Consider the following 14,569-nt stretch of genomic DNA (forward strand, 5'->3'; position numbering starts at 1 on the left):
GCGTCTGTTAGAGCACAGAGGCAGGTTTGGAGAAAAATCAGTCTAAAATCAAAGAAAAGTAAAATGTTCTCTTGAGTTTTGTGGCAATCCTGACTCCATATATTTTCCCACAGGTGTTAAATAAAGATAGATTGGTTTATATTAAAGTTCATAATGGTTCGCTGTTACATATTCAGACATAACATCATGTTTTATCATCAGCTGACTCATCAGAATCCATCACCTCTAACCAATCAGCTGTTTGTTTAAAAGAAAAGCCGGTGCTGGAGGGCGTGTCTGTCAGAGTTCTGGTTCTCCATCAGATCAGCTCATCGACTCAGAAACAGGATAAATCTAGTCTGAAGGAGACCCTGGTCTCAGCCGTGTTGGTCTAGTATGACGTTTCACCACCAGAGGGCACCAAACAAACAACATAAGACACTGATCTGGTAGCCACACAGCAGAAAGTGTCCATGAGAAACTCTCAGTGGATTCTGACAGTTATGAGGAGTTCATGAGCTGATGTATCTCCACAGTCTCAGACTGACATGGTGAGGAACCCCTCAGTCACTGGAGGATGATTCACATTTCTTCTTCTTCAGAGTTAATCATTCCTGTCCTCTCAGACATCATATGGCCTCTCCTCCTCCTCCTGCCCCTCCTGGTTCTGCTCCCCCCCTGTCTCCCCCTCCTCCCCCTCCGTCCTCTTGTTAAAAGCAGACGACAGCTCCTGCAGCAGCAGCTCCTGTGACGGCGTGCAGACCACAGTCCTCCTCCTTGCCGCGAGCAGCTGTCGGTCTGCTCCACCATCACCTCCCCCTCCTCCTCCCCTCTGCTCCTCAGGATCCACGACGCCTGCCTCTGACCGAACCACATCGGGGACTATGATGTGATCTCCGTTTCCAGTTTCCACAGGAACCAGTCTGAGCGGCGGTTGATCCACGACTTCCTGCGTCTCGGCCGTGCTGCTGGACAGGAAGCTGGTCTCCAGAGACTTCAGCACCTGCAGGCCGAAGTCGCCGACCTCCTCGTAGAGCGGCTCGGGGAGGTCCAGGGACTCGGGGAGGTCTGGGGACTCAGGGCGCTCCTCTAGTGAGTCCTGCTGCACCTTCATGGGCTGGAGACAAAAATCAGAGGGACAGGTTTTTCTCCAGGGGAGTTAAAGTAGGGTTAGAGAAAGGAACGCTAGGACCATAACATTGTTTTCTGTCCCCATTAGTGTGACCTGGGGCAGGCATGAAATAAAGAATGTTATAGCCTACATTTTCTGTTCTGTAATTTGCCTTTTTTGATCTAAAAATAGAAACAATTAATGAAAGATAAACTGTTTTTTATTTTGGAAAACAAAAAAAAAAAAGAAAAATGAAAACCGGAAAACAAAGAACAGACTTTTATTTTTGATTTTCTTTTTCTTCATTCTCAGTTTAAAAGTAAAACGTAATGGATCTTATTTTCCATGTTTTATTTTCATACCATAAACAGAAATTTAAGAAAAATGCTTCTTGACTTTGATTTAAAATTTAAAATCTGTGGGACATTACACTGACCAGGCAGTTCATATCAAATTCACAATCAAAAAATGGAAAAAACAAACAGTTGTTTGCTTTTAATTTCCTTTTTTTTTTTCAAAAAGAAATGAAAAATGACTACGTAATGCACGCACCCCTTTGCTCTATTTATACCTGAAAATGGCGTGTTGAATGGAGAAGGCTGCTTCCGTGAGTAAACGACCGGCTAGCTCAGCCCAAACACCCACACAAAAGCCGTGAAAACATAAAAAACTAAGACAGTTTTATCTGCTGAAGCTCGTGAAGCTAAAAGAGAGTGAGACCGACGCAGGGGGAAATCAAGGATAAATATCGGTGGAGCGTTTGAGAAATGGAGGGAGCTTCGCTCAGGATAAATATCGATCCAGAGATCTTTCTGTTGAAAAGGTAAGGCATCACTACAGACCACGAAATACAATGTAGTGTTTTATGTTGTATAAACCATATGCTACATCACGTTAGCTTGCTAATGAAGATGCTATCCAAACAACGAGAATGTCATGTTGCTCATTTAGTGTTTTCCAGATAATACTGCATCTTTTTCTTGCTTCCTGGCACTGGACTCAACGTACTGAGTTTATTTTTTGATACTTAGTTCGTAAAATATCTTCAACACATAATGTCAGCTATCGAGGCACCATTATCAGAGCTAAGCAATGTTAGCCCTGTTGCTTCTGCTCTAAAACGCATCCCATTACACTTTTCACACTACACACGTAAAAAGACAATGAAATTGGTCAATGCTGCACTAAGTAGCGAAGCTGTTCATTCATAGAAATGCTTGCGAAAATATCGTCCTTTTTTAAGCGCCTCATATGAACCAATATCTAATTTTGTGCCATGTCTGCGCGGTTCAAATATACTTTATTCATTTTCGTTTTTAGTTTGTGGAACTTTTAAGCGTTACTTCACTCACCTCCTCTGTATACTTGATGCTGGTAAATCACCTTGGTCTGTGGATGTATCAGCAGATAAACTGGAGGCTCATTCATGGAGTGCGCCGTCGTGGACGAGCAACGCAATGTTGTTGAAGTTCGCCTAATGGCCAGCGGTGTTGCTACACTGATATTTTTCTAAATCTTGCACAGAGCCCCTTTAAAGTGTTTTTTTTTTTTTTGTTTAGTTTCAATTTCCCAGTTTAAAGTGGCCTGCCTGAATTAACAGAGTTTTTCCCTGTTGTTTTTTCCTTTTTCACTCAGAAGCTGAGGAACAGCTTGTTTCTTGAGTTCATAAATCCGTCGTCCATTTGTTGTACTGTTGTTTCTCTTGTCCCTCTTCCTGCCTCCCTCCAACCAAACAGTGAAATAAAATGAAGGTAAAAGTCCATCATACTCACAAAGTACATGGAGAGAGTCCTCCTGTCGTGTAACTTCCTCTGCAGACATGAAAAGATTTATTATTTAAATATTTACAGTATTATTTATATAAAAGTTGTTATTGAACAGCAGTTTTTGTGAGTTTTAGAGAGATTATTAGAACATCAGATGAATCAGACTGCTTTTCTTGGATGAATTAAATAAAAATCTCATAGGGTGGAGCCAAACGCCAGATAATATCCTACAGTGAACCATACCAGCGTCTGATTGGCTGACAGCAGGCTGCTATTGCTCTCGTCTCCTCTGATTGGTACGAGCGGCATCGTTCCAAATTTCTGCTTGGAGATATCGGCGGAGGAGTGGCGCCTCAGCACCGGAGGAGCCGGGTCGTCATTCTGCAAAACAACCACAGAAGAAGAGAGACTATGAGCAGGCGTCCTGCTGAGACTAGAGGATTCTGGGAACTGGAGTTTAACTGCTGTTTTCAATAATGGGCACTGATGAACCAGATTAGCATCAGTATCAGCTGGTGGGGTCAGGTCTAAAAGGGTCTAGTTCTGGTGGGTTGGGACCAGACTTTGTGCTGCAGAACTGTTTCAAGTAGATCAGAAAAAAACTATGGAAGCCCAGAGCTGACAAAACGAATTTTTTGCCATGGTAACAAGTACATTTTGGTTGTTTCCTTGAGAACTCAATTTAATTCTCCATCAGGATCATAAAACAGATTTTGACAGGATCATATATGAATTTATAGTTTTACAATAACAGTGAGTTCATGCACGTCTAAGGGCTTCAGTCATGATGGGCTTCTTTAATATGCTTTTTTAGTCTTCTCTCCATTTAAATAGATGTTCCATCTGAGGCCTAAAGGCCGACAGGTGAGCTCACCTGGGCTTTAAGGAAGCTGGTGATCCAGTCCCACAGGTCTGTCTCACAGCTGCAGCACAGAAAGCTGGAGACCAGGAGACATAACTGTTAGACAATAATAATAATAATAATAATAATAATAATAATAATAATTCTAATAATAATAATAATACACTGATGGGGCCTCCTCAGAGGGGCCCCATCAGTGTGATATTTCTGGGTATGTGGCCCTCAGTGAACAGGCTGGACCTTGCTGCTGTAAACATAAATAAAGAAAACAGACTCACAGCTGATGTTTGTCTGACATCACAGTGAAGCCCCACCTGCAGGAGGAGACAGGTATAGCACACATGGACTGTTGACTCAGCATTGACTCACATCATCTAGAATCTACCATCAGAGCTGTAGAAGCACACAGAGTAAGCACAGGTGTGCACAGGTGTTGATGTTACCTGGTGGGAGCTTTGAGCTTCCTACGGATGCCGATGTAAATCTTCATGGACTTCAGAGCCCACTCTTTCTCTGGTTTAATGCTCTGGATAAAGACACAGACCAGTTAGACACTGGGACCAGGACCAGCATGTTTACTAGTGTTATGGTGGATTTGGTTACCTTCTTGTCCTTAAACAGCAGCAGTCTAAACATTGAGTAATGCTGCGTTCCAGTTGTACTGGGAAGTCGGAATTTCCAAGTTCCCAGTCGGAAATTTCATCTGGAGCGCCCCCTGAAGTCGGGTTTCCGACTCAGAAAGTCGGACGACCCTCACCAACCCCGACTTGATCACAACGTCATAATCCAAGATGGCAGCGTCGTGCATCAACAGTAGTGAAAGCTCTCGTTGTGTATTATTTATTAGCACTTCTGTTTTGTTTTTGTGAAATTAACTAAGTGGTAAATGTAGAACTGTCCAACGTCTATCTGTGGACATGGTACTATGGTGTTTGTATGTGTAAAATATCGTGTTATGCGTTGTTTTCAACTGGTATAGCTAACAACAGCTAACAATGGCTAAACATTACAACAATAGCAACAACAACAGATTTTCTGACTTGTTTACTGGAACGCCATCAACTTGGGTGTGACATCATTCCCAGCTCCGACTTCCGACTTCCAAGGTAACTGGAACGCACCACTAACCTCTAGGTTTTAGAGTTTTTATGAGATGGTGTTATGGTGGATTTGGTTACCTTCTTGTCTTTGAGCAGCAGCAGTTTATGGTCTTTGATCTGGAACGTTCTCTCCTGAAATCTGTTCCCCTGAAGAAGCTTTGGAGGCTCCTCACGACATTTCAGCAGACCAACCTTCATGATCTCACACTTATAGGCTGAAAAATTACACAAGTCATTAAGAGACATCCAACATCCATCAGACATCAGTCCAGCATCCAACCATCTAAAATCCATCTATTCAACATCCATCCAAACATAAAACATCCATCTATCTATCCATCCATCCAACATACATTCATCAAACATCCATCCATCCCGCATCCATTACTCCATCCATTAAAAATCCATTCATCAGACAAACATCCATCCAACATCAATCCAACCATCAAACATCCAACATCCAGCCAAACATTAAACATCCATCTAGCCACTCATCCATCCATCCATCCATCCATACACCCTTCCAACATTCATTCTTCCAACATCAATCCAACATCCATCCACTTTTATTTCTGTTATTTTTATTTCAGATTACAGCCTTTCTCTGTGAATGAGGCTGTGCGTGTTTTTTTAGCGTGTGACCTACAGGTGAGGATGTTGATGCCCTCTCCTCTTGGAACCCTCTTCACTACCAGGTAGGCGGAGCTTGGGTCGGCCATCTTGCACCACTGCAGTGCCTGCTCCAGAACCTTCTCTTTGGGGTGTAACGGACGCTCTGAATCAACAACAACAGAGACATAGAGGTCACAGCCGTGGTCAGACCAAAGACTATCCCCACCATCATCCCAGCTGTGTCTGTCTCACCCAGCTGCCCCTCTTCAATGGCCTCAAATGTCATCCACACGTCTCTGTCTGTGGGTGGGACATTCCTCATGAACAGAACCTGATTGGTCAGCTCCTCGGCACACATGGTGGGAGACACCTGTACAGGTGAGACAAAGATCAGAACTGTCCTCCTGCTTCTCCCAGCATGCATCTGTGTTTTTCCCACTATTAAATGGATAATACATGAACTACTGTCTCTGAGGTAGAGAACACTAGAATGGCATAAAACAAAACCATAATCATGGAAGAACATGGATTAAATAGTTCATACATCTGTTGGTATGTTAAACATACAATACATTACAATTTTCTCTGGCATGATGGCTAAAACTCATATCTAAGAATAAGCAGAGAAGGTTGTGGCTGATTAGGGACAGTAGGATGTGGGCGGGTCTTATCCCGCCTCGCTCCAGCCATCATGACATCATCTTTGAATCAAACTCTGGCTTTAGTTACTCTACAAATCAAACTCTGGCTTTAGTTACTCTTCAAATCAAACTCTGGCTTTAGTTACTCTACAAATCAAACTCTGGCTTTAGTTACTCTTCAAATCAAACTCTGGCTTTAGCTACCCTTCAAATCAAACTCTGGCTTTAGTTACTCTTTAAATTAAACCCTGGCTTTATCTACTCTTTAAATCAAACTCTGGCTTAAGTTACTCTTCAAATCAAACTCTGGCTTTAGTAACTCTTAAGTCATCGGGCGTACCTTCAGAGTGATGCAGCAGTCAGGTATTTTCATCTCCAGGTAAACCTCGATGATCAGATCTCCAGCCTGAGACAGCTACAAACAGAGACACAGCTTTATCAGTCCGTAGTAAAAATTCTAATAATTAAAACATCATATGGACTTTCTCCAGCTGAATCCATGTTTATTTAGACAGGAACTATCAGGTGGCCTCAGTACCTGTGTGTCCTTCCAGGTGGTGATTAGGCTGATCTCCAGCTCTATCTGGGTCTGATGCTCCTCGTCGATCTGAAACACGACCACAGGTTTATCAAGGTTGATTAAGATTAGGATAAATTAACCAACGTGCCTGTCCTCAGAGTGATACTCACATCAAAGACGTACAGGTAGTTATCAATCAGATCCTCCATGATCTTCACCTCATGCTCTCCTTTCCCGTCCGTCTGAAAGAGACTGGGAGCGAACAGCAGCGACAGGTTCTTGGTGCACATCTGGTTCAGATCAGCACACTTCTGGACTCTGACACAGACGGAGGAAAACAACATAAACATCATGAAAGAAGGGTTCCAGGTAGGCAGGAGTCGATTTTAGAGAGTGACCAGGTGTGTCTGTGTACTTACCTGTACAGGTGACTAACCAGAGCAGCCAGAGTGGTTCTGTTGACTCTGGGAAGAGTCCGGATTATCTCTTTGTATCGGTCCAGCCTCTGACTCCTCTGAGGGATTTCTAAAAGACAAGGAGAGGGTTAAAGATCAGAAACATGCCAGAGATTAGACCCAAAATCACATTAACCACACCAAGGAATAGAGCTAACCCCAGATTAACCACACCTGAGATTAAACCTGCTCCCAGCATTAACTACACCAGGGATTAAACCCACCCAATCCCAGATTTATCAGACTTGAGATAAACACAATGCTACCCAATGTCACACCTGATGGTAAAGCCAACCCCAAATTAACAATAGCCAAGATTAAACCTAATCCCAAATTAACAACAGCTGAGATAAATCCCAATCCCAGATTAACCACACCTGAGAATAAACCCAAATCACATAAACCTCATCTGAGATTAAACCCAATCCCAAATGAACCACACCTCAAATAAAACCAAATCCCAGATTAACAACAACTGATAGTAAACCCAACCCAGATTAGCCACACCAGAGATTAAACCCTAACCCCAAAAAACCACACCAGAGATTTTACCTAATCTAAGATTAACCACACCTTAATTTTAAATTTATCTCAGATTAACCACATCTGAGATGAAACCAATCCCAGATAAACCACACCTGAGATTTAAACTAATCTCAGATTAACCTCACCTGAGATTAAACCCAATATACCAAACCTGAGATCAAACCCAACCCCAGATTAACCCGACCTGAGATTAAACCCAATCTCTGATTAATGACACGTGAGATTACAACCAATCCCAGATAAACCACACCTGAGATTGAAACTCATCTCAGATTAACCCAACCTGAGATTAAACCCATTAACTGATTTACCACAACTTTAGTTTCAACCCCACCCTGACCAGGACTGTGGTATCTGTTAAAGTGGACCTACTGGCGGCATCCTGCCACAGTGGGTGGAGCTCAGCCATGAAGATGGGGTCATCGACCTCTCTGAAGAACCTCTTCAAGACGTCGGTCACGTCCTCGATGAAGTGGTCTCCGATCCGTAGTTTGACATTCCGGGCATCTTTCCTGAACTCTTCCATCAGAAGTTTGATCCTGGACTTGGCTCCGTTCTTCCTGTAGATCCCCTCATGGCCCAGACCTATGGAGCATGCTCAGAACATCACTCAATCTGATCCAGGGTGATGTTGAATCAGCTGCCCCCCCCCCCAAATAAAATCTTCCACAAATATAAATATTTACTAATTATAATAAATCTGACTCCTCACCGTACTGAGTGATGAAGGCGATGCAGCTGTCCACGATGATGGGGATGTCGTTCCTGCTCAGCTGCTGCTCCCTCAGAGTGTTTCCCTTTCCGCCCGCAGCCCTCTGGATGTCCGAGTACCACAGAGAGAAGTCTGTGCGGCCAACACCCTGCAGGTGGAGCGTCCTGAAGAAGGGGGAGGAGTCAGAGTGAAGAGGCCGGACAGTAAAAATCCAAAGAGAAGAAAGTTTCACCCTCAAGTTCCACATATTCCGTCTGTGCAGCGTTCCAAACACGCTGCGATCACTGACGCGAATTTGCCAGTGTAGTTTATAACTAAGGGAATCATAATCTTAAATCAAAAATCAACAAAAGCTTTAAAGATATGAAAACAAAACATAAAAAGCCCGTCAGCTCATAGTGAAAGTTGTACACTGAATGCTGCAGACTGGGTTTACACCACGTTCCACATTATTATGCAAATGACATTTTTCCCCTTATTTCCTAAATATTAATGCAAATGAATATTTTTCAAGTCATCAGCAGTTAGAGCATGATTCAAATGTTTTTGAACAAACTTCATAATGATAACAATCTTTTTTTTTTTAATAAAAACCTAAAAAATGCACTGTTCCACATTATTAAGCACAACAGAGTTTTAAAATATTTTATAGGTTGTAAAGAACTGAAAATTGTAATTTTTTAATTCTGCAGTATTAGGAGGTTATATTTACTGGAATCAAAGCTATTTCAATCAAAAACATCTCAACAGGCAAACTTATATGGTTACATAGGACCCCTTCTTTATTATCACCTTCACAATTCTTGCATCCATTGAACTTGTGAGTTTTTGCAGAGTTTCTGCTTAAATTTCTTTGCAAGATGTCAGAATATCCTCCCAGAGCTGCTGTTTTGATGTGAACTGCCTCCCACCCTCATAGATCTTTAGCTTGAGGATGCTGCAAAGGTTCACAATAGGGTTGAAGTCAGGGGAGGATGGGGGCCACACCATGAGTTTCCCTCTTTTTATGCCTATAGCAGCCAATGACACAGAGGGATTCTTTGCAGCATGAGATGGTGCATTATCATGCATGAAGATCATGTTGCTGCAGAAGGCGCAGTTCTTTTTGTACCATGGAAGAAAGTGGTCAGTCAGAAACTCTATATACTTTGCTGAGATCATTTTCACACCTTCAGGGACCCTAAAGGGGCCTATCAGCTCTCCCTTCATGATTCTGGCCCTGAACATGATGCCGCCCCCTCCTTGCTGACATTACAGCCTTGTTGGGACATGGTGGTCATCCATTAACCATCCACTACTCCTCCATCTGAACCATCCAGGGTTGGACAGCACTCATCAATCAACAAGACTGTATGAAAATGAGTCTTCATGTATTTCTGGGCCCACTGCAACCGTTCCTGCTTGTGAGCATTGGTTAGGGGGGGCTGAATAGTAGGTTTATACACAACTGCAAGCCTGAGAGAGGTTTTTATTTAAAAAAAAAATAATGATTATGATTATGAAGTTTGTTCAAAAACATTTGAATTATACTCTAACGGCTGTTGACTTGAAAAATATTCTGTCATTTGCATTCATATTTAGGAAAATAAGAGAAAAATATCATTTGCATAATAATGTGGAACGCAGTGTAAAACAGGTCAAAGCTCACCTTCCTCTCTCCACTAGAACCAGGATGTCCTTCTTCTCGTGGTTCTCGGTCTCTGAGGTGATGCCTGAAACACAAACAGAGCGGTTAAATAAATAAATAATTATAAATCCATGATCCAGGTCTGCGGTCCAGGACTCACTGAGCTCCTGCAGGCGGTTCAGGTTGATGATGTCCTCGGCCGCGCCGTCGTTTCGTGGACAGATGAAGAGGTTGGACTTCTGCAGGACGAAGAATGCCTCCTTCCACTGCTGAGGGTCCAACATGGCTTTGTACCGCAGCAGACCCACACGCTCAAACTCCCGAGTCAGCAGGCAGTGACAGCTCAGGGGGGTGGCGGCCTGGCCCAGGACGATGACAGGTTAGTGGAGAAATATAGAGTTAGTACTCTGAATGTTTGGGCTGTGATCATTCTAGTAGTGCTGTTTTTAAAGCAGTCAAAGACCGTCTGACCTTCCCGATGGATCTGGTCCAGCTGTGCAGAGCGTCGGCCGTCTCCAGACCAAACTGATGAACTTTCTCTGAGCTCAGGTACAGCTCAAAGGTGTAACGAAACCTGGGAATGAAAGCACCTCGATGAAATTCTTAAGCATTTGTCCAGGCCCCTGAATAACCCAGAGAATAGGCCCCTTACTGTCTACAGAGCTGTGGGACTCTTGGACGTCCTGTCTTCACTACAGAGAAGTGTTTATCTGTGCTGTGGATCTATGACCCCCGGGTAAAAGGAAGCCTGATCTAACCTCACTCTGCTAAGTAAGCACAGTTTCAATCTTCATCCATGCTGTAAATGATGACGAGCTTACCTGTCGATGAAGCCGTTGTTGCTGCTGTGGGAGGAGTCAGGCCGACTGACACCCAAACAGACGATGTCTTTAACACTGATCGTCAAGCACGGATCGGCTGATCGGTCGGACTCATACAGGAGCAGAGAATGATCCACAGAGCACCAGAACTTCTGGAAGTCTGATCGAGAGAATGAGACACAATCAGACATGTTTGATTTAAAGGTTAGATTTTTTAAGAACCATCTGGAAGCCTTCTAGCTTTAAAGACCTGGAGCAGTCTCATGGAGAGAGTTTTCCCCTGAACATTTCTGTCTTATAAAGCATCTTTGTTTCTGGTTCCCTACTCACCTTCTCTGGTTTTCCTGGACAGTGTTCCCCGGTGGACTGAGCCGGACTTGTAGAGAAAACCAGAGTGAAGCACGGGCTGCATGATCTCATCGTACACGCCGGGATCTGACGGGACAGGGGATCACATCAAACACGTGTTAGGAGTCAAACACTTCAAAACAAAGGTCATAAATAAAAGCACAGACAGGATCAGAGCTGCTGTTTGCCTCCTTACACCATGTGGACTCGTTCAGTCCTTGTTCTCAAGTGAGTCTGTCTCTGACTGAAGAAACACAAAGAAACCTCCCTGCACTGATAACAGAGCTGACCTTGAGCTCCAACACTGCTGTTTCTGTTTTCATAGAACAAACACAGCCTCTCAAAGTCCCTACAACTGATCTCAGATCTGTTATTTAAAATCATCAGAGTAAATTAAAGCAGATGTTTCATGTCCATGTTGAGTGAAAGTCTATCTAACTTACAGATTTAAACTTTAATAGCTGGATCAGACTGCTATGATGCCTCCACTACTCAACAGAAATCCTGTTTGAAGACGAAGAGCTGCTTATGGATCCAGGAGTCATTACAGTAACACAGAGGGGGGTTAGATACCTAATTTAACATTGATAAGTCTGTTTTCTACAAATTAACCACAACTCAGCATATCTCAATATAAATACCAACATGTTGTGATTTTAGTGATACTGAAAAAAATAACTGAGGGGCTTAAATCAAACCTTGTGTTGTTGACATCAATAAGTTTATCATGGACTATCACATGAGGCTATTGCATAAGGAGTAACTGCTGTTAAATCTGTTATGTTTGACAGAAGATCACATTAGATCACAGCAGACCACAGTGGAACAAGCAGATCACCGTAGATCACAGTAGATCGCCACGTATCAAAGTAGACCACATTAGATCAGTGTGGATCACAGTTTATCTCTGTGGATCACTGTAGAACCCAGTAGATAACTATTGATCATATTAGATCCCAACAGTTCACTGTGGATCACAGTAGATCACAGTGGACTGCAGTTGACTGTAGTGGATCCCAGTAGATCACTATGGATCAGAGTGGTATATAGTAGAGCACAGTGGATCACAGTTAATCATAGTTGACCCCAGTAGAACAAAGTAGATCACAGTTGATAACAGTAGGTCACAGAAGACCAAAATAGGTCATAGTAGACCACAGTAGATCACCGTAGATCACAGTAGTTCATAGTAGACCACAGCAGACCACAGGTTACCAAAGTAGATCACAGTAGTTCATAGTAGACCACAGCAGACCACAGGTTACCAAAGTAGATCACAGTTGACCACAGTCAATCACAACAGATCACATGAGATTGCAGTGATTCGCTCTAGGTAACAGTACATCTTGCATACCTGATGGTGTGCAGTGATCCAGCTGCTGCTGATGTCGATGGCAGTCGTCTGAGTTGCTGGTGAGCCGAGCTGACTCCGCCTCCGAGAAGATCTGAGTGACTGTTTTCAGGAGGGTCTGCTCAGAAACTGCTGAGCACAAGACCTGAGAGAGAGAGAGAGAGAGAGAGAAAGAGGAGAGAGAGAGGGAGAGAGAGAGAAAGAGGAGAGAGAGAGGGAGAGAGAGAGAAAGAGGAGAGAGAGAGGCGAGAGAGGAGAGAGGGAGAGAAAGAGAAAGAGAGAGACACTGAATCTACATCAGGTAAAAACATCTATTTTGTTTGTTTATTATAAATGTTAAGAATAATGTTGTAATCACCTCTGACTTTATTTGTACATCTTAGTATTATTAATGAAGAGAATAATGTAATGTTCTCTGACCTTATTCATTTGTCTTAGTATTTTAAATGAAGAGAATAATGTTGTAATGTCCTCTGACCTTATTTGTACGCCTCAGTATTATTAATGTAGAGAATAATGTTGTGATGTTCTCTGACCTTATTAGTTTGTCTTAGTATTATAAATGAAGAGAATTATGTTGTGATACCCTCTGATCTTATTTGTATGTCTCAGTATTATTAATAAAGAGAATAATGTTGTGATGTCCTCTGATCTTATTTGTTTGTTTATTATAAATGTAGGAAATAATGTTTTAAAGTCCTCTGACCTTATTGGTTGTCTAAGTATTAGAAATGTAGAGAATAATGTTGTTTTGTCCTCTGATCTTATTTGTTTGTTTGAGTATTTTAAATGTAGAGAAAAGTGTTGTGATGTGTTCTGACCTTTTTTTGGCTTAGTATTATAAATGTAGAGAATAATGTTGTAATGTCCTCTGACCTTATTTGTTTGTTGTATTATTATAAATGTAGAGAATAATGTTGTGATGTCCTGTTGTTTCTTTTGGTATCTTTAATGTAGAGAATAATGTTGTGATGTCCTCTTGTTTCTTTTAGTATCATAAATGTAGAGAATAATGTTGTGATGTCCTCTTCTTTCTTTTAGTATCATAAATGTAGAGAATACTATTGTGATGTCCTCTTGTTTCTTTTAGTATCATAAATATAGAGAATAATGTTGTGTTGTCCTCTGACCTTATTTGTCTTAGTATCATAAATGTAGAGAATAATGTTGTGATGTCCTCTTCTTTCTTTTAGTATCATAAATGTAGAGAATAATATTGTGATGTCCTCTTGTTTCTTTTAGTATCAAAAATGTAGAGAAAAATGTTGTGATGTCCTCTTCTTTCTTTTAGTATCATAAATGTAGAGAATAATGTTGTGTTGTCCTCTTGTTTCTTTTAGTATCATAAATGTAGAGAATAATGTTGTGATGTCCTCTTGTTTCTTTTAGTATCATAAATGTAGAGAGTAATGTTGTGATGTCCTCTTGTTTCTTTTGGTATCTTTAATGTAGAGAATAATGTTGTGATGTCCTCTTGTTTCTTTTAGTATCATAAATGTAGAGAATAATGTTGTGTTGTCCTCTGACCTTATTTGTCTTAGTATTATAAATGTAGAGAATTATGTTGTGATGTCCTCTTGTTTCTTTTAGTATCATAAATGTAGAGAATAATGTTGTGATGTCCTCTTGTTTCTTTTAGTATCATAAATGTAGAGAATAATGTTGTGATGTCCTCTTGTTTCTTTTAGTATCATAAATGTAGAGAATAATGTTGTGATGTCCTCTTGTTTCTTTTAGTATCATAAATGTAGAGAATAATGTTGTGATGTCCTCTTGTTTCTTTTAGTATCATAAATGTAGAGAATAATGTTGTGATCTCCTCTGACCTTGAGCAGCTCCTCCTGGCTGCTGATGGTCGGGTGTTGCAGTCTGAATCGTCCCTCTCGGTATTTCTGGGTGATGAATTCTCGTCTCTGCTCGGGGTTGGCGTCACAGTCCAGCTCCTCTGTTGCTGACAGACTCGCCGCCCAGAAGTCGTTGGCCCGGTCGTTCCCCAGCATGATGAACAGCTGACACAAACAAACAAACAACTGAAGCTGAAATGCATCTTTGACATTCTAAAGTTTGTCTCATATCATGCTCTCTCATCTTCACATTTTCTGTTTCATGCTTCAGTCA

At 41.8% G+C, this 14,569-nt stretch overlaps 1 protein-coding gene across 1 annotated transcript in view; it reads right to left on the reverse strand.

Annotated features, from left to right (window-relative positions):
• Window positions 1-601: 601 nt before the first annotated feature.
• Window positions 602-14,569, reverse strand: part of arap3 (ArfGAP with RhoGAP domain, ankyrin repeat and PH domain 3) — a 44,292-nt gene continuing 30,324 nt past the window's right edge. The window contains exons 14-35 of the mRNA XM_041797259.1: window positions 14,278-14,460; window positions 12,455-12,596; window positions 11,083-11,187; window positions 10,753-10,912; window positions 10,403-10,505; window positions 10,092-10,290; window positions 9,953-10,016; window positions 8,305-8,468; window positions 7,965-8,177; window positions 7,011-7,116; window positions 6,762-6,909; window positions 6,610-6,678; window positions 6,412-6,486; window positions 5,683-5,800; window positions 5,465-5,593; window positions 4,897-5,033; window positions 4,162-4,244; window positions 3,997-4,032; window positions 3,731-3,794; window positions 3,100-3,237; window positions 2,863-2,901; window positions 602-1,096 (exon numbers count right to left, since the gene is read on the reverse strand). Of these exons, the coding sequence (XP_041653193.1) occupies window positions 602-1,096; window positions 2,863-2,901; window positions 3,100-3,237; window positions 3,731-3,794; window positions 3,997-4,032; window positions 4,162-4,244; window positions 4,897-5,033; window positions 5,465-5,593; window positions 5,683-5,800; window positions 6,412-6,486; window positions 6,610-6,678; window positions 6,762-6,909; window positions 7,011-7,116; window positions 7,965-8,177; window positions 8,305-8,468; window positions 9,953-10,016; window positions 10,092-10,290; window positions 10,403-10,505; window positions 10,753-10,912; window positions 11,083-11,187; window positions 12,455-12,596; window positions 14,278-14,460 (2,970 nt within the window). The remainder of the gene's footprint in view (window positions 1,097-2,862; window positions 2,902-3,099; window positions 3,238-3,730; window positions 3,795-3,996; window positions 4,033-4,161; window positions 4,245-4,896; window positions 5,034-5,464; window positions 5,594-5,682; window positions 5,801-6,411; window positions 6,487-6,609; window positions 6,679-6,761; window positions 6,910-7,010; window positions 7,117-7,964; window positions 8,178-8,304; window positions 8,469-9,952; window positions 10,017-10,091; window positions 10,291-10,402; window positions 10,506-10,752; window positions 10,913-11,082; window positions 11,188-12,454; window positions 12,597-14,277; window positions 14,461-14,569) is intronic.

The sequence above is a fragment of the Cheilinus undulatus genome, linkage group 10 (genome assembly GCF_018320785.1).
Source record: "Cheilinus undulatus linkage group 10, ASM1832078v1, whole genome shotgun sequence".
Lineage (NCBI taxonomy): Eukaryota > Metazoa > Chordata > Actinopteri > Labriformes > Labridae > Cheilinus > Cheilinus undulatus.